The sequence below is a fragment of the Somniosus microcephalus genome, chromosome 22 (genome assembly GCF_052327205.1).
Source record: "Somniosus microcephalus isolate GS21.2 chromosome 22, FLI_Smic_1.0, whole genome shotgun sequence".
NCBI lineage: Eukaryota > Metazoa > Chordata > Chondrichthyes > Squaliformes > Somniosidae > Somniosus > Somniosus microcephalus.
The window spans coordinates 68,476,615-68,504,521 of NC_141008.1; the positions used below are offsets into that span (position 1 = coordinate 68,476,615).

Genomic DNA, 27,907 nt, shown 5'->3' on the forward strand with positions numbered 1-27,907 from the left:
GCAGAACGAAGAGCAGGAACTTTGCAGAGGGGCTGGGTTCACGTTCCTGTTTGTCGGGCAGATGGGAAACTAATTCAAGTTAAACCAGAACAGCAAGGCAAAGGGGCACGGGTTCAAACTAGGGAAAGGCAAATTTAGGAGTGGTGTCGGGAAATTCTTCACATAAACTGTGATCAACGTGCAGAATAGACTTCTGGGTAGGGTAATGGAAGGGTATAATTTAACAGGCACTTGGATGCTTTGATGGAGGGATTGTAGGTGTATTTCTGGATGGATAAGCTAGGGTAGATCAAGTGCCTTACATTGTCTGTATTTAAATATAAATTATTTTTGTAAAGTGAGACTCTGGCATAGTAAGCTTTGGAATTCCCTCCCTAAACCTCTCCGCCTCTCTACCTCTCTTTCCTCCTTAAGACGCTCCTTAAGACCTACCTCTTCGACCAAGCTTTTAGTCATCGGCCCGCGTGGCTCGGTGTCAAATGTTGTTTTATAATGCTCCTGTGAAGTGCCTAGTGATGTTTTACTATGATAAAGGCGCTGTATGCAGACTAGTTACTGTAGTTGTTGTAAACCTGCAGTTCCGTGTATTACCATTCACTGCAATTTTGAGCTCTTGGATCGGGGCAGAATTTAATAAGAATGGAAATAGCAATGATCTGCACGAGAAATTTTAAGGTTGAGGATGTATTGTTTGGACAAATCTGGAGGAGTCGGGCATTACGTGTACTGTTTAAAATATCTGCAGCCCCGATTAATTGTTTTTTGTTTTGGGTTTAAGCGCTTCTTCTTGTGCTTTCAGTGCCAGATGCGTATCTGTGCGCGTTCAGGAAGGGGTACAGTGCAAATGGTGGGGGTCTTTCCGACAGCACTTTGAAGGCACCAGGCTACTGTTGCATTGGCTGCTAAATGCTGGGCATTTTTTTTTTTTAAAAAGGGGAGGAAAATACATTAAATGGAGGGATAAGATTGTAGTAAAAAATAAAATAGATCAGTTCCTGCTGTGTTGTTGCTTGTCTAACTAGTGGTGTTCCAAGAACACGCACAAATTTCCCGACACCACTCCTAAATTTGCCTTTCCCTAGTTTGAACCCGTGCCCCCTTGCCTTGCTGTTCTGGTTTAACTTGAATTAGTTTCCCATCTGCCCGACAAACAGGAACGTGAACCCGACAGGAAGAGACCAGGTGGTCCAACAAACCTGCTCCACACAGTCACGATGCCTTAAGCATCACGATTTACAACATTTCCCCCACCCTCCCACCCACCAGCAGCGGTGTTGAAACATTGACGTTTTAAATTTTCACTACCATTTTCTCACCTGCTGAGGGTGCTACTGTTGCTAGGGTGCACTACCACCAGGGCCAGTAGCCCTCCAACACCGTATCCAAGTGGCCATTCCTGTGTGAGGCTGGATGATCAATCTCAGCAGGCTGTTGAACTGTGGCAGCGTCGCAGCCCTTACCCAACATCCACATCCACTCATATTTTCCAACAAGGATCAGTCAATACTGATCAGGAACAGTAACCCTGATGTGATTTCCCTCTCTCTTTCCCCCCCCCCCCCCCCCCCCCCTCCCCAATGTAGGCTAGATGTACTAAGGCTAATTATAGTGTTCCTACTGTTGCTTGTCAGAGATCAGCTGATTCAGCATCAGGATTGGACCTGGGAACTTCTTTAAAAAAAAGACTTGCATTTATATAGCGCCTTTCACGCCCGCCGGACGTCCCAAAGCGCTTTACAGCCAATGAAGTACTTTTTGAAGTGCAGTCACTGTTGTAATGTGGACAACGCGGCAGCCAATTGCACACAGCAAGCTCCCACGAACAGCAATGGGATAATGACCAGATAATCTGTTTTAGTGATGCTGATTGAGTGATAAATATTGGCCAGGACACTGGGGAGAACTCCCCCGCTCTTCTTCGAAATAGTGCCACGGGGTCTTTGACGTCCACCTGGTCTGTTTGATGGAGTACCACATCACTTGAAACATTTACCCACTTAAGGTTAGGCGGGGGGGGAATTCAAAGTTTTACGCAGAAGGAAAGCACGCTGAGCTTAACCTTTGACTTCTGTTTTATTCTTCCGTTCAAGGTGAAGGACTGGGTGGAAAGATTAATGCAGACCCTGAGGGATCCCTCCCTCCCACTCCTGGAGCTGCAGGATATCATGACCAGTGTTTCTGGAAGAATCCCTCCAGCGGTGGAGAAGGCTATCAAAAAGGAGATGGCGCAGTACGCAAGCAACATCACCTCGGTGCTCTGCCAATTCCCCAGCCAACAGGTACTTCAGGAGCTTTTCAGAAAGGAAGAAATACAGCCTGGCCTTAAGTTAAATTTAGAAATTTCTGGTTTTATCGAACTGCGTTTGATTTTATTCAACAACAAAAAAAATCAATACGGGTCAAAGCAGAAAGCTGCAAAAGGACATAGACCGATGAAGTGAGTGGGCCAAACTGCGGCAAATGAGTTCAATATGGGGAAGCGTGAGGTTATCTACTTTAGATCCAAGAAAGACAAATTGGAATATTTTCTTAATGGCAAAAGGTTTGGAACTGTAAGGAGGAGCAAAGGGATTTGGGTGTCCAGGGATACAAATCACTATAAAAGCGAGTGGACGGGTACAAAAAAATAATTAAAAAGGCTAATGGAATGTTGGCCTTTGTTTCGAGGGGGCTGGGATACAAAGGGGAGGAAGATGTGCTTCAGTTGTTCAGAGCCTTGGTCAGACACCATCTGGAGTACTGCGTTCAGTTCGGGGCACCGCACCTCGGGAAGGGCGTATTGGCCTTGGCGGGGGTACAGCGCAGATTTGCTAAAATGATACCAGCAACTAAAGGGTTAAACTATGAGGTCAGGTTGCTCAGACTTGTCTTGTATTCCCTTGAGTTTAGATAGTTGAGGGGTGCTCTAACCGAGGTTTAAAATGATGATAAAAGGATTCGCTAGTGTACATACAGAAAAACGATTTCCCCCGATGGGGGAATCCAGAACAAGGGGGCACAATCTTAAAATAAGAGCCAATCCATTCAGGGGTGAAATCAGGAAGCACTTTTTCTACGCACGGGGTTGCGGAAATCTGGAATTTTCTTTCTCCAAAAGGCTATAGATGCCGGGGGGGGGTGTCAATTGAAATTTTCAAGACCGAGATCGACAGATTTTTATTATATAAGGGAATCGAAGGATGCGGATCAAAGGTGAGTAAATGTAGTTGAGGTACGTCTAATTAAATGGCAGAACAGGCTCGAGGGGCTGAATGGCCTATGCCTGACCCCATGTAAACATTAATGACAGTTAGTTTGTATGCACGTCGTTGGAGAGGGAGGAAAGTCTAAGTACTCCTTCACTTTATGTATTAAGTGTGTCTGTATGAAGTGCCAGAGTGTTGGAGGGTTGCTGTGCACTGTGCCACAAGGTTTAAAGGTTTCGCAGATTAGGTGCTATGATTCTCTGTGCTCGTTAGACCAGACGATGGCATAGTGGTTAGCACTGTGCCTCACAGCGCCAGGGACCCGGGTTCGAATCCGGCCTCGGGTGACTGTCTGTCTGTGTGGAGTTTGCACATTCTCCCCGTGTTTGCGTGGGTTTCCTCCGGGTGCTCCAGTTTCCTCCCACAGTCCAAAGATGTGCGGGTTAGGATGATTGGCTATGATAAATTGACCCTTAGTGTTAGGGGGATTAAATACGTGGGGTTACGGGGGTAGGGTGGGATATGTGTTGGTGTAGGGGTTACGGGGATCGGGTGGGATATGTGTCGGTGCGGGCTCGATGGGCCGAAATGGCCTCTATCTGCACTGTGGGGTTTCTGTGTTCTGTGTACTGTCGGTAGAAGCTATTAAGCACCTAACAATCTCAAGAATGGTGTTAATAGGTATCTGATATGAGGTTACTTTCCCGTGCTTTCAGCTGGAGATAATCTATAAAGAGTCTCTCAAAATCATAACATTATTTACATATTGTATATTAAAATTAGTGGATGCACTCATTTAAAATCTCTGCTGATTGCAGCTAACATTGGTTTCTCTTCTCCGTTTTCAGATTGCTAATATACTGGACAGCCATGCTGCAACACTAAACAGGAAGTCTGAGCGGGAAGTTTTCTTCATGAACACGCAGAGCATAGTTCAGCTGGTACAGAGGTTAGTAATACAGTTGGCGGGGGGTGGCAGGATTAATCCTGAGCATTCATCAACTTCTAGAGTCTGGCTCCGCCTTTTCGATGGGCCCATTGTGACTGGCATGATCAGTGCATCAGGTCAGGACTGTTGCATTTACACAGGAAGGGGCAGTTTGTGACTTTGTAGGTCGTATTGGCACTGGTCCATATTCCACAAGCTGGAGGAAGTGACTGGTTGTTAGTCCCAGTGCTAAGGAGGGGGGAAATTGACTACTGTCCCCACTGCTGATTCATGCTGGCAATGTCTGTGAATGTAGATCAGTTGGATTTGGCCACAGTGTTCCTCCATGATTGAATAGCATGCTAACACTCGTCTCCCAAATTTTCTCGTGTGAATAACTCTGGGAAGCGTCAAAGAGTATGACACAAGTTCCCAGCTGTAATTTATTCTTCTCTTGCTTTTGCCCCCCTCCTCCCCGGCTGACAGACAAATCGAAGAGCCTTTTCCTGCATCTTCGAGCAGCGTAGGCTGCGGTCTGGAGACCGGATACCTGCCTCTTCAGCTGTGGACGCTCTGTGTCCCAAGGACACCAGAGAGATAATGGGAGAAGACGATGACTTTTTAAAAACAAGATAATCATATCCATTTCCTGGCTACACAACTGTCAGGGATCCTAGCTCCCCAATAGTTCAGTGGGTGTGCGTGTCTGGTAATCTAGGGCGGTTCTCCCCACTTGTGCACTGACCTGTTATTCAAACCTCTTGATTTCAGATAAATCTACACTTATGGGGAACGGGCAAATTTGAACCATTCCCAATGTTCTCCTTGCTGACCTGCAGCAACACTGGGATCGGTGGGAGAGAGTCAGTAAAATTCAGTGGCACCAATGCCAACCAGCAGAACCCATGCCCTCCAGTACCAGATACATTAATTGACCACTGCTGGCTGATATTCTGACCAGTCTTTAGAGATCATGAAATAATTGGAAATGTTTAGTCAGAAGTTCTGTCTAGGTTCAAGGATGCACAGAATCTTCATGTTTTGTTGCGATATTATTTATCCATTGACATTAATAGTTTGCCTTGGTTCATATATATGCATTGCCAATATCACATTGCAGTGTCTTTGCTTGTATATGTTGGTGACTTTCAAATGTGTCTAATAATATAATAATTTGCATCTTTTTATGAAGAAATTTGAATATGAAATGAATGAAAATGCTTAACCTTTGGTTCTAATACAGCGTTTCTGTATTTAGTATTTATGTATTCATGCTTTAAAAAAAGTGAGTCAGCCCTACATGTTAATGGCTTGATTATTGCAGGAATGTTGCTGAGCAGAAACTGTTGTCAAAGCGTTTTTTGAAAATAGCTTGAAATCATTTGCTGGCGTTGAAATGACCGTCGAATGTAATTGTGGAACAGAGATGAGAATTATGAAGATGATGGAAGTTTGATGTGGTTTCTTAAGAACAGCCAAAAAGATTCCACGTTGACTTTTTAATTAGGGAAAAAGTGGCAGAAATATTGCTCGTCAGGTTTACAACACACACACATTACTCACTTTAACAACTATTTTTTGACGTGTTTTCCTCCTCTCTTTGTGCACTCGGAGATTTGACCGAGTGACCTCCGATCTGTTCAGCTCCTTGCTCGATGTTGCCCTGTTGGTATTGCTCCATGGTGCTGTCTGAAAGCCAGGCCAACTGAGCACCAAATAGAAGGCTCCAAGTGGCAGCTCGCCTGAGCTTTTCACCCTGAGGTGGATAAAGCGGCTACCGTGTTTTCAGACGTGAAGACCGCAGCTACTTTGCAGAGCTTATTTTTGGCTAATGGAGACCAGCCTCCTTTTTGGCTTAAAAAGATAAATCCAGTTTCGGACCATTAGTGACCAGGTCACACCAGCTGATCCAGTGAACTGGTTTTAAACTAATACGATAGCAAAATACTGCGGATGCTGGAAATCTGAAATAACAACAGAAAACGCTGGAAAAACTCAGCAGGCCAGGCAACATCCGTGGAGAGAGAAACAGTTAACGTTTCAGGTCGAAGAAGTTCTGATGAAGGGTCCCAGACCTGAAACGTTAACTCTGTTTCTCTCTCCACGGATGCTGCCTGGCCTGCTGAGGTTTTCCAGCGTTTTCTGTTGTTAACTGGTTTAAACTGTTGTCTTTGTCACAGGATAGAAACTCTGCCGAATGGTTTGACATAAATCGTGCCAGTCATATAGAAAGGACTTATGAAATATACTGGGCGGCCTGCTGGTGGCGCTGTCCAGGGAGAATATAACTACTCTGGCACAGGCCCAGCTTGCTCAGGACATTTGGTAAACGGGAACTAGTGAAGGATAACTAGACTTCCATGTTGTGAAACAGTCGATTAAAGCCTTGTTTAATACTCTGACCAAGTGCCTAGTAGTTTTCTTACGTCATGGTTGAAATACATTGGCCAGATTGTTTCTGAGTGTACATGTGTTCCTGCCGGTCAAACCCAGCTCTCTCAACCCATTACAAAAGCAAAATACTGCAGATTCTGGCAATCTGAAATAAAAACAAATTGCTGGGAATACTCAGCAGGTCAGGCGGCACCTGCGGAGAGAGAAACCGAACCAACGTTTCAGGTCGGTGACCTTTCGTCAGAACTGAAAAACGTTGGAGATGTAACCAGTTTTAAGCAGGGGCAGGGAAAGGGGGGAGAGGGAGGAAAGAACAAAAGGGAAGGTCTGTGATTGGGTGGAAGGCAGGAGAGATTAAAAGACAAAAGGGATGATGGTGTGAGGTGAAAGGAGATGGTAAAGAAACAAAAGATGGGTCTAGAAGAGGTGTAAATGGGAATAGTTAAATCATCACCACTTGCTTAATAGCAGAATCCTCAACCCTGCACTTGCTTAAAACCTGTTAAATCTCTGACTTTTTCTAGTTCTGACAAAGTCACAGACCTGAAACGTTAACTCTGTTTCTCTCTCCACAGATGCTGCCTGACCTGCTGAGTGTTTCCAGCATTTTCTGTTTTTATTTCTCCCAACCCATTGTGCAGTCCAGTAATGTATCCTCCCACTGCGGTGCCAATTAAGACTAGTCTGGACAAGTTAGTAATGACTAAGAAAAGCCAAGTTATTACATAGCCATCAACAGCAAGATTATTTTATAGACACTAGGGGGGGAAAAAAAAACACTGCCCATAATATTCAACTGTACAAGAAATGGCAGCACGGTGGCATAGTGGTTAGCACTGTTGCCTCACAGCGCCAGGGACCCGGGTTCGAATCCGGCCTCGGGCGACTGTCTGTGTGGAGTTTGCACATTCTCCCCGTGTTTGCGTGGGTTTCCTCCGGGTGCTCCGGTTTCCTCCCACAGTCCAAAGATGTGCGGGTTAGGTTGATTGGCTATGATAAATTGACCCTTAGTGTTAGGGGGATTAAATACGTGGGGTTACGGGGATCGGGTGGGATATGTGTCGGTGCAGGCTCGATGGGCCGAAATGGCCTCTATCTGCACTGTGGGGTTTCTGTGACTCTGTGATCTTTCCTAAGTAACCAATGGAAATTGAGCTGTGTTTTTGAAACCGGCTGTTCCAGGACTTGACTGTCCCAAGGCCCCAAAATAGAGCACCATTTACTCCAGACTCCGTTTGATGTTAGGATGAATTGAACTCCTCGACTCTTTTTTCAGGTATCGGAGTGGAATCCGGGGTCACATGAAAGCTGTTGTCATGGATCTTCTGCGACAGTATCTGAAGGTGGAGATTGAATTCCAGCAAGGTTCGTCCTGCCTTATCTAACTAACTCGCGTCACTCGTAAATCCAGACACCGCGACACCTTTCATTTTAATTTAGTGCGTCTTCAAAGTGAGCGCTCTTCCTTTTTTGTGGTAAGCTGTCTTAATTCTGTGCCGTCTCCGTTAACTAATGGCTATCAAATCACATGAGCTTTGATCCCCCCACCGCCGACCAAATTTGTCCTACAGACGAGCTACAATTTGAAAATGACTTTGTTTTGCTAAATCATTTTTTGCTCACCAATTTGAGGGATGTCGGGGCTGAGGAGTCTCATATGTTAGTTTCTTGTCCCGTGTCTATATTGAGGGCCAGTCGCAGACTAAAGCTTCCTCTCTCCTTTCTAAACAGCTTGCTGCACGTCCAACCTTGTAAGAGCTCCCTGACCAGTAGGAAATTTCCATTTCCCACAACATTCATCCTTCTAGTCTGAGAATTTCCCGTCTAGTTCCGAATTGTCAACCGCTTGGTGTCTGCCAGGAATGAGTTGAGACTTCCCAAACTTATTTCAGGCAATGGGGTACTGTAGCATAGTGGTTTTGTTACTGGACTGGTAATCGAGAGGCATGAGTTCAAATCCCATAAATAAATCCTGGAATTAAAAAAAAAAAAGGAAGCTAGTATCTGTAATGGTAACCGTGAAACTACTGGATTGTCTGAAAACCCCATCTGGTTCACTAATGACCTTTAGGGAAGGAAATCTGCTGTTCTTGCCCGGTCTGGCCTATATGTGACTCCACAGTAACTGCCCTCTGAAATGGCCTCCGTTGTATTCAAGACGGTGGCTCGCCACCACTTTCTCGAGGGGAAATTAGGGATGGGCAAATAATGCTGGCCTTGCCAGCGACGCCCACATCCAATGATTTATTTTTTATTTTTTTATAAATACCCCCTTAGAGCCAGTAGAAAGAGGCAATCTTCAGCCCATCTTTCTGGGGCTGGACCTGAAGCCAGGATCCAGAGGTGTGAGGGCAGTGTGGGAGCTGGAGCACCGTGTGTTTCCATTTCTGACGTAAGCCAGCCAGTGCTTGGGAGCTGGGTCAGAATGGCCACTGTGGGATCAGTAGCAAATGATTTTTCTTTTGCAGTAGCTGGGAGCACTGGTGAAATGTCTTTCTATATATTCAGATAAAGAGAGTAATGGCAGCAGGGGAAAGGTAAAGGTGATTTTTGAGCTGACTGTTTTCTGTCAGTGGTGAGCTTACACCACCTGATGGGTGTAGCCAAAAAAAAATAATCTGTGCAGTGACACGGTTAAAATAAGGTTTATGGTCTACTCCTGTTAAATCAAAGCTTTTCTTTTGCTCAAAAAAATGTGAATTATCCAGTAGTACAAATTATAGGTTTGCCTTGGATGAAGGAGTGTGTTGTGGTGGATATTTGCACCACTATTAATTCACCACAAGATGGCAGCAGTGTATTGTTTAGTCAGGATAGGCAGCTGTTCATTGTATTAAAATAAATTTTCTGGAATACCTTGTTTCTCTGCAGTAATAAGAACATATGACAATGTACAGCCGCTGGACCAGTAAAAGTGCATTTAAAATAGAATTGAGGAAGGGCCCATGTTTGATTTCCAACTGTGTTAAAGTAGCTGACCGCAGCCAGGTCCGTGGTAATGAGCTATAATTGGCTGCAGCACGACTAGGTAAGGATAGAGTCTTCACTCGTGATTAATCGTGAGTGACCCCTACTGAATGAACATACATGTTGACATCTGATGGGGACAGGATCTGGCTCGGCTACGATATCCACTGGGGTCAGAGTGCTGACAATCGTTGTCATGATTCGCAGGTACATAATGGCCACTTAGATAAAGTGGTAGGGAGCGAATATAAAAAAGACTTTCATTTATATAGCGCCTTTCACGACCACTGGCCGTCGCAAAGCACTTTACAGCCAATGAAGTACTTTTTTGAAGTGGAGTCACTGTTGTAATGTAGGAAGTGCGGCAGCCTATTTGCAAGCTCCCACAAACAGCGATGTGATAATGACCAGATCTGTTTTAGTGATGTTAGGATGAGGGATAAATATTGGCCAGGACACCGGGGATAACTCCCCTGCTCTTCTTCGAAATAGTGCCGTTGGATCTTTTACATCCACCTGAGAGAGCAAACGGGGTCTCGGTTTAACATCTCATCCGAAAGACGGCACCTCCGACAGTGCAAAGTGTCAGCCTAGATTTTTTTTTTTTTTTGTGCTGAAGTCTCTGGAGTGGAACTCAAACCCACAACCTTCTGACTCAGAGGCGAGTGTGCTACCAAATGAGCCGCAGCTGACACACTGAATACCGTCCCTAGACCCATATCCCAGTAAGGGGGTTGACATCTTCAGACGAGGAGTGTTGGGGAGAATATTGGAAAGGTCAAATAAAAGTAAGGAAACTTGTATTTATTTTTCTGGTCAGTTAAGAATCACAATTACCTGGAGGAACTACAGATTTTCGGGATTTTTCTTCTTGCTTGTTTCTGACTCTTTCCCCCCATGTTTCTTGCCTTGGTTTATATAATGCAGGAATAGCTCTGTGCACAGATTGAAAGCAAGAGTGGTCAATCACTAGCGCTACCTAATACAGACCCCATCTGATCTTCAGTTTTGGGCACCGTATCTCAGGAAGGATATATTGGCCCTGGAGAGGGTTAAGCGCAGCTTCTCCAGAATGATGCTGGGCTTAAATGGCTAAATGATGAGGAAAGGTTGTATTCCCTTGAGTTTGGAAGATTGAGGGGCGATCTATTTGAGGTGTTTAAAAGGAGTCATATACGGTATATACAGGAAACTCTCGATTACCGGCACCTAAATAACTGGAAATCTGTTAACCGGCAAAATTCAAGAGTCTGTTCATATTAGTGGCCGTTCCTGGATCTGTGGCCGTGTAACCGGGGTTCCCGCACCTGTTGCTGTGCAACAGGGAAGCCTGGATCTGTGGCCGTGTACGGGGCTCTCGTACCTTTTACTATACCTCTCTGTAATCTGGACTTTTTGATAAACCGGCACCACGCCAGTGCCGGATAAGAGTTTCCTGTACTGCTAAACTAACTCCCCCTGGTGGAGGAATCCAGAACAAGAGGACATAATCTTAAATTTAGAGAGGCCAATCAGGGGTAAAATCAGGAAGCATTGTTTCACACGAAGGATAGTGGAATTCTGGTAAGGGCATCAAGGGATATGGATCAAAGGTGGGTAAATGGGATTGAGGTACACATCATCCATAATCGAATTGAATGGCAGAACAGGCTCAAGGGGCTGAATGGCCTACACTTGTTCCTATGTACATTTGCTGCAGAATGACAGGGGGAAAAGTGGAAATCAGGGCTCTCCAAGTTGCATTTTATTCTTCAAAACCCTTCCAAGTTCTAGGTTATATTGCTTGGTAAGCTTATTCTGATTAGTATTTATAATAGTCCGTCGTTTAGTGCTGTGGCCTTGTGCACACTGGGAATAGAGTTGAGACTGCCCACATTTCACATGGAGCCAGCAGAGAGCTTCATCCCTTGGAGGAGAGAGAAAGGTCAATGGACATGGTGTCTGTAAGTTGACGATTGAATGAAATGAAGCCCTGTCTACAAAAGGTAGCTGGATGTGCGGTCCCACCTTATGCCATTTTTACATTAGCAAGCAGACTTCAGATTCATTCTGAAATTAATCAAAATCTCACCTCCGTTTGCCACTGTAGATAAGCTAGTGTGTGTGTGATGAATTGGTACCAGTGTAACCGAGACATGCCTCAGGGTAGTTTTCATTCCTGGGTCTATTTGGATGCATGGCAGTACAGTATAAGCTGTCAGTGGGCTCATTATGATCCAACTCCCCTTGCTTGCCTTCTCCCTTCCCCCTACATCTATCAGTGGATACATTCCTTGATTATCTCTTTCCATCCCCTGCCCCTATTTTGAATGAGTTTCATCAGTTCAGCATGAAAGCAGAAGGCCTATTTGGGGGTGGGGGGAGTGGGGGAATAATCGTAATATCGTTGAATACTACAGCACAGAAGAAGGCCATCCAGCTCTTTAGAAGAGCAATCCTCTTCGAAAGAGCTGGTGCAGACTCCATGGGCCAAATGGCCTCCTGTACTGGGAAAGAAGCAACGCATCTAGTAGGAAAGGATTGGGTGTTCTGACCATCACCATATATGCACATGCCATCAAGTTGGGTGTACACATCTGCTTCTTCATGGTAATTCTGAGTTTCAGAGGAAGCTGGAGTTCCTGCGGTTAGTGTAACATGGGCATCATCATTTAAGTGCACTAAAGTGCTGAATGAAGCGTCACCGGGATTGGTGCTGGACCCCCCTGCTATTTCTAATCTACATAAATGATTCAGAAACAATGCAGTTTAGTCAGATTTGATAACTAAACTTGGAGTGATCGGACAGGGGAATCTGATGAGACAGCTCAGGAACTACAGAAGGTCCTTGACAACATTTGCAAGTGGGTAGAACTATGGTAGATGCATCAATATGGCTACAAGTGCAAGTATTGCACATGGGAAGAAAGATTGAAAGGCACAATTACTCGATGGATGAGCTGGGGGAGAGGCCAAACGAAATCTGGGGGTGATTGCAGACTTGACAGTCACTGCAAAGCAGCAGTCTGAAGCCAAGAGAATGTTGAGTGAGCTTTATTACTAAATCAGAGAGTACAAGTCTGAGTGCTGAAACTGTATGATGCTGTACCCTGAGCTCTGGTCTGGTCACTGAAGCACAGGGGAAGCACCCAAGCTCCAGGAGAGGTGCAGAGAAGATTCAGAGTTATGAGGAAAGGCTAGAAAAACTCGACTTTTCAGCCTTGAAATGAGTGGCAATTTATAAGGGCTTACAAGAGACTAAGCTAAGTAGAAAAAGTGAATCCAGAGTACAGTACTATTTTAAGTCAAACCATGAATGCAGGATAAGGGGACAACTGGCAAAAGGCATGGGATTGATGTCAGGGAAGCACCTCATCGTACAAAGAGTGACCAGGCTGATACCTGGGATGGCAGGAATGACGTATGAGGAGAGATTGGGTCGATTGGGCTTATACTCGCTGGAGTTTAGAAGAATGAGAGGGGATCTCATTGAAACTTATAAAATTCTAACAGGACTAGACAGACTAGATGCAGGAAGGATGTTCCTGATGGTGGGGGAGTCCAGAACCAGGGGTCACAGTCTAAGGATAAGGGGTAAGCCATTTAGGACTGAAATGAGGAAGAATTTCTTCACCCAGAGAGTGGTGAACCTGTGGAATTCTCTACCACAGAAGGCAGTGGAGGCCAATTCATTAAATATATTCAAGAAGGAGTTGGATATATTTCTTAAGGCTAAAGGGATCAAGGGGTATGGGGAGAAAGCAGGGACAGGGTACTGAGTTTGGATGATCAGCCATGATCTCATTGAATGGCGGAGCAGGCTCGAAGGGCCGAATGGCCTACTCCTGCTCCTATCTTCTATGTTTCTATACTTGGAATGGATTTCTGGGTGGGGTAGCGGAGCCCCAAACTCATTGGAAAAAGTAGTTAGATACTGCATTGGAATCGGCTTTAGGTTTGAATGGAAGGATGAGCTAGATGTGGCGAAGAACTCCTCTCATCTGGTGTTCTTTTTCTGGAGAATGTGCCCCTCACGAGGAATTGTGATCTGACAGCAGAGGTAGGTATAAATGGAGCATGCATTTGAGGGTAACTGCAAAGAATGAGGTGTACTAGCCCCACTCAGTCTTTTCCTGGTTATTTGGTTTGTGTTCATTTTTGTTTTTAAAAGCCCACCCTCTTCATTAACAATGTACAGACATGTACATGTGTGGCTGTGCTGTCTCTCCCTCTAACTTAACCTTACTGTATGTATTTAACTTACTTATATATGTATAACCTACCTGTTGGGGCCGTTGCCCCTTTAACTTACCTTTTAGGGCCATTGCCCCTTTAAGACGCGCCTTGGCGTGCTGACGTCACGTCACGTACGACGTAGCGTGCTGACGTCACGGCACGTACGACGTGACGTGCGTGAGGCGGCTGCTGGCCCGACTCGGCCTTCCAGAAAGGCCGCCGGCACAGCCCGGCCTAGCGTCTTCGGCCGCATCTACCAGCCGCCGGGAGCGACGCGATCTTCAGCTCCCGCGGCAAGCACCGGCTCAGCCTGGCCTCCAGCTCCCGCTCCCGACTTCGGCCTCAATGGCCAGAAACGCGACCACGCGCATCACGTGACGCCCCAAGCGCGGACAACGCAACCGAGCGTGATGAGGTCATCACGCTCCCCACAGGACTGCTACGTAGTCCTCGTGGAGTCCTCGCTGGGACACAGACCTACACCACGGTGCTCCTGCAGCAGCACAGGCTCCGGGCAGTTGTATTGTCCCCATGCAACAGGGAACAAGCTATGAAGCGCCTCTGCTCACTCAGGAGAACACTAGAGAAAAGGTTAGAAATGAAAGGCCATTACATAGAGTTCATGCAGAAGATGCTGGACAACGACCAAGCCGAGCCTGCCCCACCTCTGGAAGAAGGTAAAGAACACTGGTACCTGCCAACATTCGGTGTGTATCACCCACAAAAGCCAGGCCAGGTACGAGTTGTGTTCGACTCAAGCGCTGAATGTAAAGGAGTGTCTCTGAACGATGTACTCCTCAGCGGCCCGGACTTGAACAACACCTTGTTGGGAGTTCTCCTGCGGTTCAGGAAAGAACCCGTAGCCCTGACAGCAGATGTGCAGCAAATGTTTTATTGCTTCGTCGTCCGAGAAGACCACAGGGACTATCTCCGCTACCTGTGGCATGAGGACAACGACTTCAACAAGAAGGTGGTGGAGTACAGGATGAAGGTCCACGTGTTTGGAAACAGCCCTTCACCTGCTGTGGCTATCTACTGCATGAGGCGAGCCGCTCAAAGGTGAGTAAGAATATGGCTCCGATGCGAAGCATTTTGTTGAGAGACAGTTCTATGTCAACGATGGTCTTACCTCGGTTACCACACCTGAAGAAGCAATAGACCTCCTGACAAGAACCAGAGCGATGTTGGCAGAGTCCAACCTGAGACTACACAAGGTAGCATCGAACAGTGGACGGGTGATGGAAGCCTTCCCTGCAGAGGACCGTGCCAAGGATCTGAAGGATTTGCACCTTGGAGTGGATCCTCTCCCCCTTCAACGGAGCCTGGGGCTCTCCTGGAACCTGGAAACAGACAGCTTCACATTCCTGGTGTCCCGTGAAGAAAGGCCATTCACACGGAGAGGCGTCCTGTCCACGGTCAACAGTTTGTACGACCCGTTGGGGTTCGTAGCTCCCATAACGATGCAAGGAAAAGCATTAGTACGGGAACTCTCATCGGATCAGAGTGAGTGGGATGCTCCACTCCTCCCAGAAAAAGAAGCAAAATGGAACCTATGGAAGGAGTCCTTGAAGGCTCTCGAAGACCTGCGCATAGACAGGTGCTACATTCCAGGCTCGCTGTCTTCAACACAGAGAAGAGAGCTGTGCATCTTCTCAGACGCTTCCACAGTAGCAATAGGAGCTGTGGCCTACTTGAGAGCGGCTGACACCGATGGGAAATACCACGTGGGATTCGTTATGGGGAAGTCCAAGTTGGCCCCTCGGCCTGCCCACACCATTCCACGCCTCGAGCTTTGTGCAGCTGTGTTGGCTGTTCAACTGTACGAGTTGATCAGAGACGAGATTGACATCGATGTGGACGCCGTCAAGTTCTTCACGGACAGCAAGATTGTACTTGGTTACATCCACAACTCCACAAAAAGGTTTTATGTGTATGTTTCCAACCGGGTGACTCGTATCAGACGATCCACTCACCCTGACCAGTGGTGCTATGTCTCCACAGACCTGAACCCTGCAGACCATGCTACCAGGCCTATACCAGCAGCACACCTACAGCAAAGCAGTTGGTTCTCGGGCCCCGCTTTCCTGTCTAATGCCAACGCAGAGGAGACTCCTGAGCCCAATCCCTTCACCCTTGTGGAGCCTGAAGCTGATACCGAGATTCGGCCTGAAGTTACGACCCTGGCCACCAAAGCCTCAGAATCTCAGTTGGGCTCACAATGCTTCGAGCGATTCTCAAGCTGGAGAACACTCTGCCGAACCACAGCCCGACTCATTCACGTAGCAGCATCCTTCAAAGGGAATTCGGACAACATAGAACGCAAAGGATGGAAATGTTCTAAAGAAGTATCCAGCACAAGTGAGCTTTCACAAGCCAAAGATGTGATCATTCACTCTGCCCAGCATGATGTCTTCAAGGAGGAATTCAAATGCCTTGAAGAGGGACAGACTTTCCCCAAGCAAAGCCCACTTAAAAAGCTCAACCCAGTTACAGACGAAGATGGCTTGCTCCGGGTCGGAGGGCGCATATCATCCGCAGACTTGTCAAGAGAAGAAAAGCACCCTCTGATCATCCCGCGCACCCATCACATTGCCACGCTACTCGTGAGATACTATCATGAGCAAGTGGCTCACCAAGGACGACACATAACAGAAGGAGCTATCCGAGCAGCCGGATACTGGATAATCGGGGGCAAGCGCCTGGTTTCTTCCGTTATCCACAAGTGTGTTACCTGCCGCAAGCTACGAGGGAGGTTAGAGGACCAAAAGATGGCAGACTTGCCCGCCGACAGACTCACTCCAGAGCCTCCATTCACCAGCGTGGGCCTTGACGTCTTTGGGCCATGGACCATCATGACGCATCGCACTAGAGGAGGTAGTGCAGGCAGCAAGCGCTGGGCGGTGCTCTTTACGTGCATGTCTACCAGAGCCGTGCACATTGAGCTGCTCGAATCCATGTCCACAGACAGCTTTATCAACGCACTGAGGAGGCTTTTCTCAATCCGTGGTCCAGCCAAACTTCTCCGCTCTGACAGAGGGACTAACTTCGTGGGTGCCTGTAAGGAGTTGGACATCCACACGGACGATGCAGCGGTAGGAAGCTACCTCCAAAAGAAAGGATGCACGTGGGTGTTTAACCCCCCGCATTCATCCCACATGGGTGGTTCATGGGAGAGGCTCGTCGGTGTTGCCAGGCGTATTCTGGATGCCATGCTGCTTCGGACGGGACCTACTCGTCTCACACACGACGTCTTGAGCACTCTCATGGCTGAAGTCATGGCGATCATGAATGCAAGACCCCTGGTGCCGGTGTCCACCGACCCAGACATGCCTGCAGTCCTCACCCCAGCGATGCTCCTGACTCAAAAGATGAGTGCTATTTCAGCCCCCCCCTGGAAACTTTGACATGGCCGAGCTGCACAGGAAGCAGTGGAAGCAAGTCCAGTGTCTTGCAGACACTTTTGGAAGAGATGGAGAGGAGAGTACTTGTCCACCCTACAGAACCGTAGGAAATGGACAGAAGACAAGCCAAATGTCAAAGTGAGAGATGTCGTCTTGCTGAAAGACAGCCAAGCACACAGAAACGAATGGCCAGTGGGACTGGTCGTCAAAACTCTGCCCAGCAGGGACAAGAGGGTCCGCAAGGTGGAGGTGAAGATCGTCAAGGAGGGGACTGTCAAAGTGTTTCTGAGGCCAGTCACCGAGATCGTAGTCCTCCTTTCCGAAGAAACCTAGAGAACGGACTCTGAGTATGTCGCTGCCAAAGGACGTTTTCTTCAGGTTTATTTTGTATCTGTAGTGGTACAAATGGAATTGTACCAAGCGGGGAGTGTGCTGTCTCTCCCTCTAACTTAACCTTACTGTATGTATTTAACTTACTTATATATGTATAACCTACCTGTTGGGGCCATTGCCCCTTTAAGACGCGCCTTAGCGTGCTGACGTCACGTCACGTACGACGTAGCGTGCTGACGTCACGGCACGTACGACGTGACGTGCGTGAGGCGGCTGCCGGCCCGACTCGGCCTTCCAGAAAGGCCGCCGGCACAGCCCGGCCTAGCGTCTTCGGCCACATCTACCAGCCGCCGGGAGCGACGCGATCTTCCGCTCCCGCGGCAAGCACCGGCTCAGCCTGGCCTCCAGCTCCCGCTCCCGACTTCGGCCTCAATGGCCAGAAACGCGACCACGCGCATCACGTGACGCCCCAAGCGCGGACAACGCAACCGAGCGTGATGAGGTCATCACGCTCCCCACAGGACTGCTACGTAGTCCTCGTGGAGTCCTCGCTGGGACACAGACCTACACCACGGTGCTCCTGCAGCAGCACAGGCTCCGGGCAGTTGTATTGTCCCCATGCTTGAGTCTTGGAAATTGTTTGTAAGTATTTTAGAATGCTATAGATGATTAGTGTGCACTGCATGTTGTAGAAAATGTTTAGTTGTAACTTTTCGCTGTCTAGCTGATTTAACTAGTAGCTGTATTTTGATACACTATGTACAGGGCTAATTTAAAGAGAATGCCTCCCAGTTTACTAAATGTACTGTGTTGCTCAGGCGTACCTAAATTTGTGTATACATATCAGTTATGCGCTTGTATACTAATGTGTGCTTCCATTTCTGTGTTGTATTTCAGTTTTACAATAATAAGAATCTTTCAATAAAGCGTTACAAGAAAAGTCAAGCCTTGTGATTTTACGGGAAGATATCAAGTTGTTCGCTATCTGTCTAGCTCTGCATAGCCACGCGTTGCGAGGGCAGAATAGTGGCGATAGTACATAATACATGGATTGTGCCAACTGATTATGGTACCTTTGTGCATAGTGAAAGATTTTTTAAATGTTTTTTTTTAAACTGAAAATATTGCCCTTTACTCGGTAACTAGCTGAGCCACACAGGCCAAGCAGATCTGTCCAGGTTTGCTCCCATGTCTGCTGTTCTCGGCGAGTTAGAAGCTCAGGGCTCTACAATTGATCCTGAGATGTGTGTGCATGGACTTCGGATGTGGCCAGGATCAGGCTTTGTGACGATGCCTCAACGGTAGAATAGCTGCAGACAGTGTCGATGGACACAAATGAATATGGTCCCTTAAGTGAGGTATTGGAGGGTGTCCAAAGTCTCTGGAAGTATAACTGAGCAAGGAGTCAATGTGGTCAAGAGAGGAGGGCAAGTTGGCAGAGAAAACGGGCAAGAATGGGGGGATAACAACAAGGAGAAAAAACAATAAATGAAGACCATAGCCCTTCAAGCACAGATCCAAGGCTACCTTAGAGTCCTCTGCCCATCCATTTTGGTGGAGCAGATGGCACCAGGTGCAGTTCAGGGGCAAACTGCTCCCAAATAAATCTGGTGCTGATTCCAGAGCTGCTGTTTTTCTGCCTTCTGTCTTGAAGGACAGGCTGGTATTGTAAAGTAAGATCATTATTTTTGGCTTTATGAATGAAAAATGGTTTTACTACCTCCTCGTTGTGGAATGCTGTTAACCCTTGACATTTGGTGATGGAGGCCATATTCCGTACTGTGCCCTGCCTTTTTCAGTGTGGCTTATTTGGAGGCAGATGAGGGACCACAAGCCCCCTTGACAGCTGCTGAAGAAATTTGCCTGGCCCTCCACTGAACCGCAGATACCTGTTTCCCTGCCACAGAGCAAGAACCCTCGCTCCCCTGACCATACAACTGCTCCCTGCCACCTGGCATTACGAGAAGCCTCACAGTCAAACCACCTATTCCTGTACCATCGTTCTTCATACCTACTCTTGTTTTTCCTGCTGCCTGGCACAACAGTGCTGCCCTCTTAATCACTCCCTGCAAGGGTGCCTGGATTCCTGCTTGGGGTGTTGCCAACCCAGTAATGACGCAAGAACACAAACTCATTAACAGGAAATGGCACCTTTTTAAACAAACATGAAGACCAACATTCAAATAACAGTTTCCAGCAGGCATAAATAGATTTAAAGCTTGCCACAAATCTTGAGGCTATCCACAGGAAGATCCTACTCCCATTATCTGACCAATTCAAATTCTTTGGCTTCTCTCACGGGACTTCCATCTGGCTTGTCCCTTCAAGCTTGCGGCTGCCTTTAAGTCACAAGCAGCACCGGAATTTCCTCTAGTACGGTGCCCCCATACGCGCCTACAATATTTAATTAAGGCCAAAGAGCCTGATGGGCTCTGGTCATGCTCCAGGCTCGGCGTACTTCTGGTATGTTCCGCTCATATTGTTCTCGGTCAGTGCTGGGTGAGGAAGATTGGCCCTAATATCTTCAGTACCTGCCATCCAACCGTGACGTTGCTATGTGAATCATTTAGTACTTCCAAAAGTCAACAATGAAAAGGCAATGGTGCCCAAAATTACTCTGCCAAAGGTCTACGGCAGTGCTGGTACTAAAAGCCAAATTGGAAGCTGTGTTGGTGCAGAAGTTGGAACTGAGTTGAATTCTACGGTATAGATTGGCACATTACCAAAGATCTTGAGCGTGAAATCCATCCTCATATTTGCATGGTCCTCAAATTGAGGATGTACACCGACTCTAGGGGGAATTCCCAATCAGCAATTCCTTTTAGATAATCCAGAAGTTTGGAATTAACATTCAGGGTGTACTAAAAAAGCAATATTGGCGAAAGAAGTAACCACTGTCATGATTTTTAAGCCTGCTATAATATTTGTCGTTGCCAGTGTTGTAATGAAAAATGGCCCCAAAATCAAGGTGCCAAAATGGGATTAGATTAAGTACTTGCGTGACTAAAACACCGGCAGACATGATGGGGCGAATGGCCATTTCTGTTCTGTCAATGATGAACATTCCCTCGATATTAGTTTCATAAACACTGGAATTTAAACCGTTCTGGGGGACCATTTTCAGTCTTGGATGCCCAGTTTAGCCAATTTTCATTAGAAAGAAAAAGAAAGAATTGCATTTCTGTAGCACCTTTCACGACCACTGGACGTCCCAAAGTGCTTTACAGCCAATGAAGCACTTTTGAAGTGTAGTCACTGTTGTCATGTAGGAAATGTGGCAACCAATTTGTGCACAGCAAGCTCCCACAACCAGCAATGTGATGATGACCAGATAATCTGTTTTTTAGTGATGTTGATTGAGGGATAAATATTTGGCCAGGACACTGGGGATAACTCCCCTGCTCCTCTTCGAAATAGTGCAGTGGGATCTTTTATGAGAGCAATCGGGGCCTCGGTTTAACGTCTCATCCAAAAGACGGCACCTCCAACAGTGCAGCACTCCCTCAGCACTGCACTGGAGTGTCGGCCTAGATATATGTGCTCAAGTTTCTGGAGTGGGATTTGAACCAACTAGGTCCCTACAGTTTAATCTATTGGTTTACTGGTTGCCCAAATGTTCACCATTGGTTCAGATAGTAGTGATGGAGGCCATATCAGTAGAAGCCATTGGTGGTGAACTGTTGGTGAAAGGTCATGCCAGGTATTTCTTTACAGTAATCCCCTTCTCCACTGAATCTCTACTCTTTGGTTGAAGAGCAAGCACAGCAGTCATTTTGACAACATTTCTAAAAATTCCAAATCTTGTCGTCCGTGAGATGTGTAGATCTGTTGCTTAGCTGTGCACACGATTAAACATGGCACTGTGAAAACACTTCCTGTACTAACAAAATTACCAACTCTTATTTATCTGTTTGTCTCTCTGTCTATCTACTTATCTATATCTGCTTCAAAAGTGTGCTGTCACACTTCAAAGTAACAGAAGTATTTTGAAGGCGAGCAAAAGGCGGTCATTCTTTGCTGTTTTTACTTTGGGCGTGGAGCGGGAAATTTTCTGCCAGTCTGAGAACTTCCCTCCCAAAGCAGCAATTAAACTCTGATTGACCTGAGCGACTTACAGAAATTAAACTTTGTGGCCTTAAGATAACATACCACTTAAACCAAGGCCCACATTAGTAGCAGAATAATACATGGTTTATTACATGGTATCATTTTCCTGTAATCATGAAGCAATATATCCTCTAACTTTTTTGACCCAGTAGAGACCACTGGAATGCAAATTGTTTTTAAAAAGCCACTGTTTTATTATAACAGATATGAGGTGTCTTCATATTATTTCAAGTAATTTTGATGGTTAGAGGAGGTTGTTGGAGGGAGAGCATGCATCTACTGAGTGGAGCTACAGGTACAGGAAACTTTGTGATATCCGGCACCGACGGGACCGAGCTGTTGCCGATCTATCAAAACTGCCGGACATACAAAGTTAATGTTGAAGCATACGGAGGTTTTCATCTCCGTATCTGACAACAAACACTGTTGCTTAGCAACAGCTTCTAAACAGTCGGCTGCAGCTGCAAGCATCTCTAGCTGAAGCTGTTGCTATAGCTACAGACCTTGCAGTGCCTGACTGGGGGGGAAAAAAAACGAGAACTGAAAAAAACTTATAGAAAACGGCTCCTGATTTTTGCCGTTAGATCGAGTATTCTGGACATATAACCTCCGGATAAACCAAAGTTTCCTGTATTGAGTCTGGGAGAGTGGGGAGGTCCAGTGTTGAGGCTGGGGCCTGATAGTGGGAAGGCTTGAAGCAAGAGGCTGGGAGATTCAGGCTGGCAGCCCCAAAGGCCTATAGTGCAGGCCACCACTTTGGTTGAAGAGAGGAAAGAAGCGAAGTAAATCAGGAAGTTAAGCGACACAACGCTTGGGTTTTAAAAGCATCGAGATTATAGGAGGAAGGAAAGACTGGTGGCGGTAAGAGTTTTGAGGTCCTGAGAAAGAATGAGTTGGAAGAGGAGACTACGTCGTGAGTCTTGGTTTCAAGACCGGAGAAGGTACGGGCACTGTATTCGGATCTGAGTAGCAACCTGAAAGACTAGTTCAAAATAATGTCATAGTAATAAAATAGAGAAAGAAGATGGATTGTAACAGAGCAAAGAAGAGGTTGGGGGCTAGAAGTGAGGTAATCTAATAGCCTGAGTACCTAAACAAATGCTCCCTGTTTTGTCACCGCTCAACAAGTTCCCCATTTTATAATCTTTTAGATAATGAGAGTTATACACACACTCTCAAGTTATCTTTTTTAAAATGTCATTGTGTTACTCTACACTTATTGATTGAACAAAATCAGTAGCAGGTTTGCAATCATTTGGCTGGAGAGTGATATTTATTCTGATCCAGATGGGGTTGCAGAATTTTGAAAACTCCAACTTGCACATAATTTGCAATTGTAATTAATATGCTTTCAGGAAAATGATTTAACACTGCATCTCTCCCCAGGTATTGCCAGAATAATAATGCAACATAATTAACTATAATGTGACATATTTGATGGAACATTGAAGAAGCCCACATCATCGATCTGCCAATATATTTTATATTAAATAAATTGGCTTTCTTCGTTATTCTAGTTTTCAGTGCCAAATTGGAACATCCTGGAGAGAATATCCACACAGAAATGAAGGCTAAAATCACGTAGAAACTTAACGTAAGAAATAGGAGCAGGAGTAGGCCATTCGGCCCTTCGAGTCTGCTCCGCCATTCAATGAGATCATGGCTGATCTGCCTCAACTCCATTCACCGGCCCTATCGCCATATCCCTTGATGCCTTTACTAGTCAGAAATCTATCGACTTCTGTTTTGAATATACCCAATGACTGAGCCTCCACAGCCCTCTGGGGTAGATAATTCCAAAGATTCACCACCCTCTGTGTGAAGAAATTTCTTCTCGTCTCAGTCCTGAATGGTCTACTCTTTATCCTGAGGCTGTGGCCTCTGGTTCTAGACTTCCCAGCCAAGGGAAACATTCTCCCAGCATCCATTCTATCGAGCCCTGTAATAATTTTGTATGCTTCAATGAGATCCCCTCTCATTCTTCTGAATTCAAGAGAATACAGGCCTAGTTTACTCGATCTCTTTGCACTCCCTCTATGGCAAGTATATCTTTCCTTAGGTAAGGAGACCAGAATTGTACACAGTACTCCAGGTGTGGTCTCACCAAGGCCCTATATAATTGGAGTAAGACTGCTTTACTCCTGTACTCAAATCTGTCATGTGTAAATGTGCCAGGCTCGGTTGGTAGTTATCTCCTTTGAGTTCAAACCCCAAACCAGGACATGAGCACATAATCTAGACTGCCATTCTGGTGCAGCACTGAAGCTGTATTATTAGAGCTGTTAAACTATGTTTGTTCCAATGGGTCAGGTGGGCAATAACAACCCATGGCACTGTTTGGTGTGTTGGCTAATATTTCTCCCTCAACCATTGCAACCAAAAAACAGATTAACTTGTCATTCATCATTGATGTGTATTGGCTTTTGCTGTAAGCAAAGTAGCTGCCATGTTTTTGCCTACATGGCAACATAAACAGGAGCAGGAGTAGGCCATTCGGCCCCTCGAGCCTGCTCTGCTATTCAAGAAGATCATGGTTGATCATCTACCTCATCTCCACTTTCCTGCACTATCCCCATATCCCTTGATTCCCTTAATATCCAAAAATCTATCGATCTCTGTCTTGAATATACTCAACGACTGAGCCTCCACAGCCCTCTGGGGTAGAGAATTCCAAAGATTCACCACCCTCTGAGTGAAGAAATTTCACCTCATCTCAGTCCTAAATGGCCAACCCCTTATTGTAAGACTGGTTTTTAGACTCCCCAGCCAGGGGAAACATCCTCCCTTCATCTACCCTGCATTAATTCTTTAAATGCTAGCCATTGCTTGTCTACTGTCCTACCTTTTAATGTAGTTTCACAATCTACCTAAGCCAACTCGTCCCTCATACCTATGTAGTTTGCTTTGTTTAGATTTAAGACCCTAGTTTTGGATTTAACTAAATCACACTCAAACTTAATGTAAAATTCTATCATATTATGGTCACTCTTCCCTAAGGGCCCCTTTACTACAAGGTTATTAATTAACCCTTTCTCATTGCACAACACTAAATCTAAAATAGCCTGTTCCTTAGTTGGTTCCTCAACATACTGATCTAGAAAACTATCTTGCATACATTCCATGAATTAGTCCTCCACACTATTACTGCAAATTTGGTTTGCCCAGTCTATATGTAGATTAAAGTTCCCCATGATTTCTGTATTACCCTTGTTACATGTGCCTCTGATTTCCTGATTTATACTCGGCCCTACATTAGACCTACTGTTTGGGGGCCAATAAACAACTTCCACCAATGTTTTCTGCCCCTTGCTGTTGCTTAGCTGCACCCAAACTGATTGTACTTCTTGATTTTCGGTGCTAAGATCCTTTCTCTCTGCTGTCTTTATCCCATCCTTTATTATCAGGGCTACCCCTCCTCCTTTTCCATTTTGCCTATCTCTTTTCTAAAAGTTAAGTATCCTGGAATATTTTGTTCCCAACCTTGGTCACTTTGCAACCACGTCTCAGTAATGGCTATTGGATCAAACCTATTAATTTCTATCTGCACTATTAATTCATCTATTTTGTTGCGAATGCTTCGTGCCTTTAGCTTTTGACTTTTTTCTACATTTCCCTGATGTCACCTTCGTCACTGATGCCTTATTACCTTTGTTACTCACTCTGTTCCTTCCTGACCCACTCTGCTTATTTTTACCCAAAACTCTGCTCTGCTCTAGAGCCTTGACATTTCTCTCGCTGCTTTTAAATTTACTCTTTCCTGAATCCTTCCCCCCCCCCCTTCATTAGTTTAAAGCCCTGTCTGCTGCCCTAGTTATTCAGTTTGCCAGGACACTGGTTCCCGCCTGGTTTAAGTGGAGCCACCAACGGAAGAGCTCCCTCTTTCCCCAGTACTGGTGCCAGTGCCCCAGGAAACAAAACCCCTGCCTCCCACACCACTCTTTGAGCTATGCATTTAACCTTCTAATCTGCTTATCCCTATGCCAATTGGTGTATGGCTCAGGTAACAACCCAGAGATTATTACCTTTGAGGTTTTGCTTTTTAATTTGGAGCCCAGCTCCTCATACTCTTTCAGCAGAACCTCATTCCTAGTTCTACCTATGTCGTTGGTTCCTCTGTAGACCACGACAACTGGATCCTCCCCTTCCCACTCCCAAGCTCTCCTCCAGCCGCGAGGAGATGTCCTTAACCCTGGCACCGGAACTCCCTGCTGTGGCTGCAGAGAACAGTATCTATCCCTCTGACGATACTGTCCCCTACCACAACTACACATGGTTAGATTGCTCATCCATCCTGCAGGCTTTTCCCTCATTCACACAGTCAGCAAGAACCTCATACCGTTGGATCAGGACAGTGCCGAGGCTCCTCCAGCACTTCACCTGGGGTCCCCTTACCTGCCTGAGTCGCAGTCACACCCTCCTGTTCCTGACCACTAACCAGACCTAACCTAAGGGGTGTGACTACCTCCTGGATCAAAGTGTCCAGTAACTCTCCCCTTCCCTGATGCCCCGCAATGTCTGCATCCCAGACTCCAGCTCAACAACTTTGAGCTGACGCTCCTTAAGATGCAGGCACTTACTGCAAACGTGGTTGTCCAGGAACACACTGCTCTCCACAAACTCCCACATACTGCAGTTGAGGCACACCACCTACACTGCCATCCCTAAATGACCTTGATCTATTTAATTAAATTTGTAATTAATAACTTAGTTTAGTTTAATTTCTAGACTACTTAATTGATCTAGATTATATTATGGGTCATGAAATTAAATATCTGCCTGTAACACACAAGTAGTGGAGGCAAAAAGCAGCAACTCCTTCCCCCTCTTCTCTGAATTCCCACTCTTTCCAAATTCCCAAATGAAACACAGTGTTTAAGTGCACTCCGTTTAATTCTGCTCTGTGCGGACCGCTCTCTGTTCTGCAGAACTGTTTGCTTTTATACTCTAGGAGCCTTGCCCAATTTACTTTTATACTCTAGGAACCTCGCCCAATTTACTTTTATACTCTAGGAACCTCGCCCAATTTACTTTTATACTCTAGGAGCCTTGCCCAATTTACTTTTATACTCTAGGAGCCTCACCCAATTTACGAGTGTTGACTCCGCTCCCCTGCTCCCTGTGATTAGCACCTATTCAAGACAAACACTTACAGCTGACTGACGGTTAACTGCCACTGGCAGGCAGCTTCTGTTAACTACAGTTTTTAAAGTTCTAGGTTTAAATCAAAATGGTAAACTAAATTTCACTATGCACAGCTTCTACTTACCCAATACTTACCAGAAATTCCCACTTTTTCCAAATTCCCAAATGAAATACTCTGTTTAAGTGCACTCTGTTTAATTCCGCTCTGTGCAGACCGCACTAGTTGCTACATTTGGAAAAAGTAATTAATTGTATGTGAAGCGGTTTGAGACACGATAAGATACTATATAAATGCAAGTCTACTTAATCCTCAATGAACCAAAAATGCTTTCACTATGTGTTAATATTTTAGGGCCATGCATTTCAATTGGATTTTTAACTATATATTGAATGTTTGGGTTTTTGTTTTGTAGAAGTTGATTGGCAGCTCTAGACTTTCATTTGAATAGTCTGAATGAAATTTGCAAATTATGTATCAAAACTACATTTTGACAGGGAAAAATAACCTGCATGAGCAAACTAAAATGTATTTTTATTTTGTTATCCAAAGTTATACCGCAGTGCTTTTACATATACTGGGACTTCTTTTTGTGTGTGATGAATTGAGCTCATATTAACTGGGTATTCATAGTATCAGAATTCTTCTAAGAGTTTTGACTGTAAGTGAAATGAGAGAGCTGGAAGAAAGTTCAAAAGGTTTCTCATAGAAAAGGTTTAGAGGCTGAAAAGATAGCCTTCGTGCCAGCTCTAGTTGAGTGATATTTATCTTTAATATCTTTTTCAAACTGCAGGCCATTATGAGAAATGTGTCTTTACCCTTCGAGAGGACCATAAAGGAGACATGACTACAGTCCTGAACTACATCTTCTCTCACGCCCAAGTCACCAAGAAGAACCTTCTAGTTACAATGCTCATTGTAAGTTAAGCTCTGTTATGCCCACAAATTCCAGCTTCCAATGTGCTAATCTCGAGCGATAGGTCTATATAGTATTTCATGTGATTTTAAGTAATGCTTGGCCATAAGAATCTCATTATTCTAACACAAAGCAGTATTTCCTTTGAGATTTCTGAAGTAGCTTTGAGCCGGGCTGTTCATTTCTCATGTAATCATGCCGTGGTGATGGAGAGCGAAACGGCAGCTGTTCTGTTTGCAGGCCTTCAATTTTCTTCAGAGTCCAGTCATTGAAGTGTGTAATTACATGGGGGTGTCATGGAGGTGCTAGTCCTTTTCAAAG

At 45.6% G+C, this 27,907-nt stretch overlaps 1 protein-coding gene across 2 annotated transcripts in view; it reads left to right on the forward strand.

Moving 5' to 3' along the window:
• acaca (acetyl-CoA carboxylase alpha) overlaps positions 1-27,907 on the forward strand; it is a 284,054-nt gene that overhangs the window by 61,135 nt on the left and 195,012 nt on the right. For both annotated transcript variants that reach the window (XM_085965017.1, XM_085965018.1), the window contains 4 exons: positions 2,091-2,279; positions 4,034-4,134; positions 7,784-7,872; positions 27,464-27,588. In XM_085965017.1, coding sequence (XP_085821143.1) covers positions 2,091-2,279; positions 4,034-4,134; positions 7,784-7,872; positions 27,464-27,588 — 504 coding nt within the window. The remainder of the gene's footprint in view (positions 1-2,090; positions 2,280-4,033; positions 4,135-7,783; positions 7,873-27,463; positions 27,589-27,907) is intronic.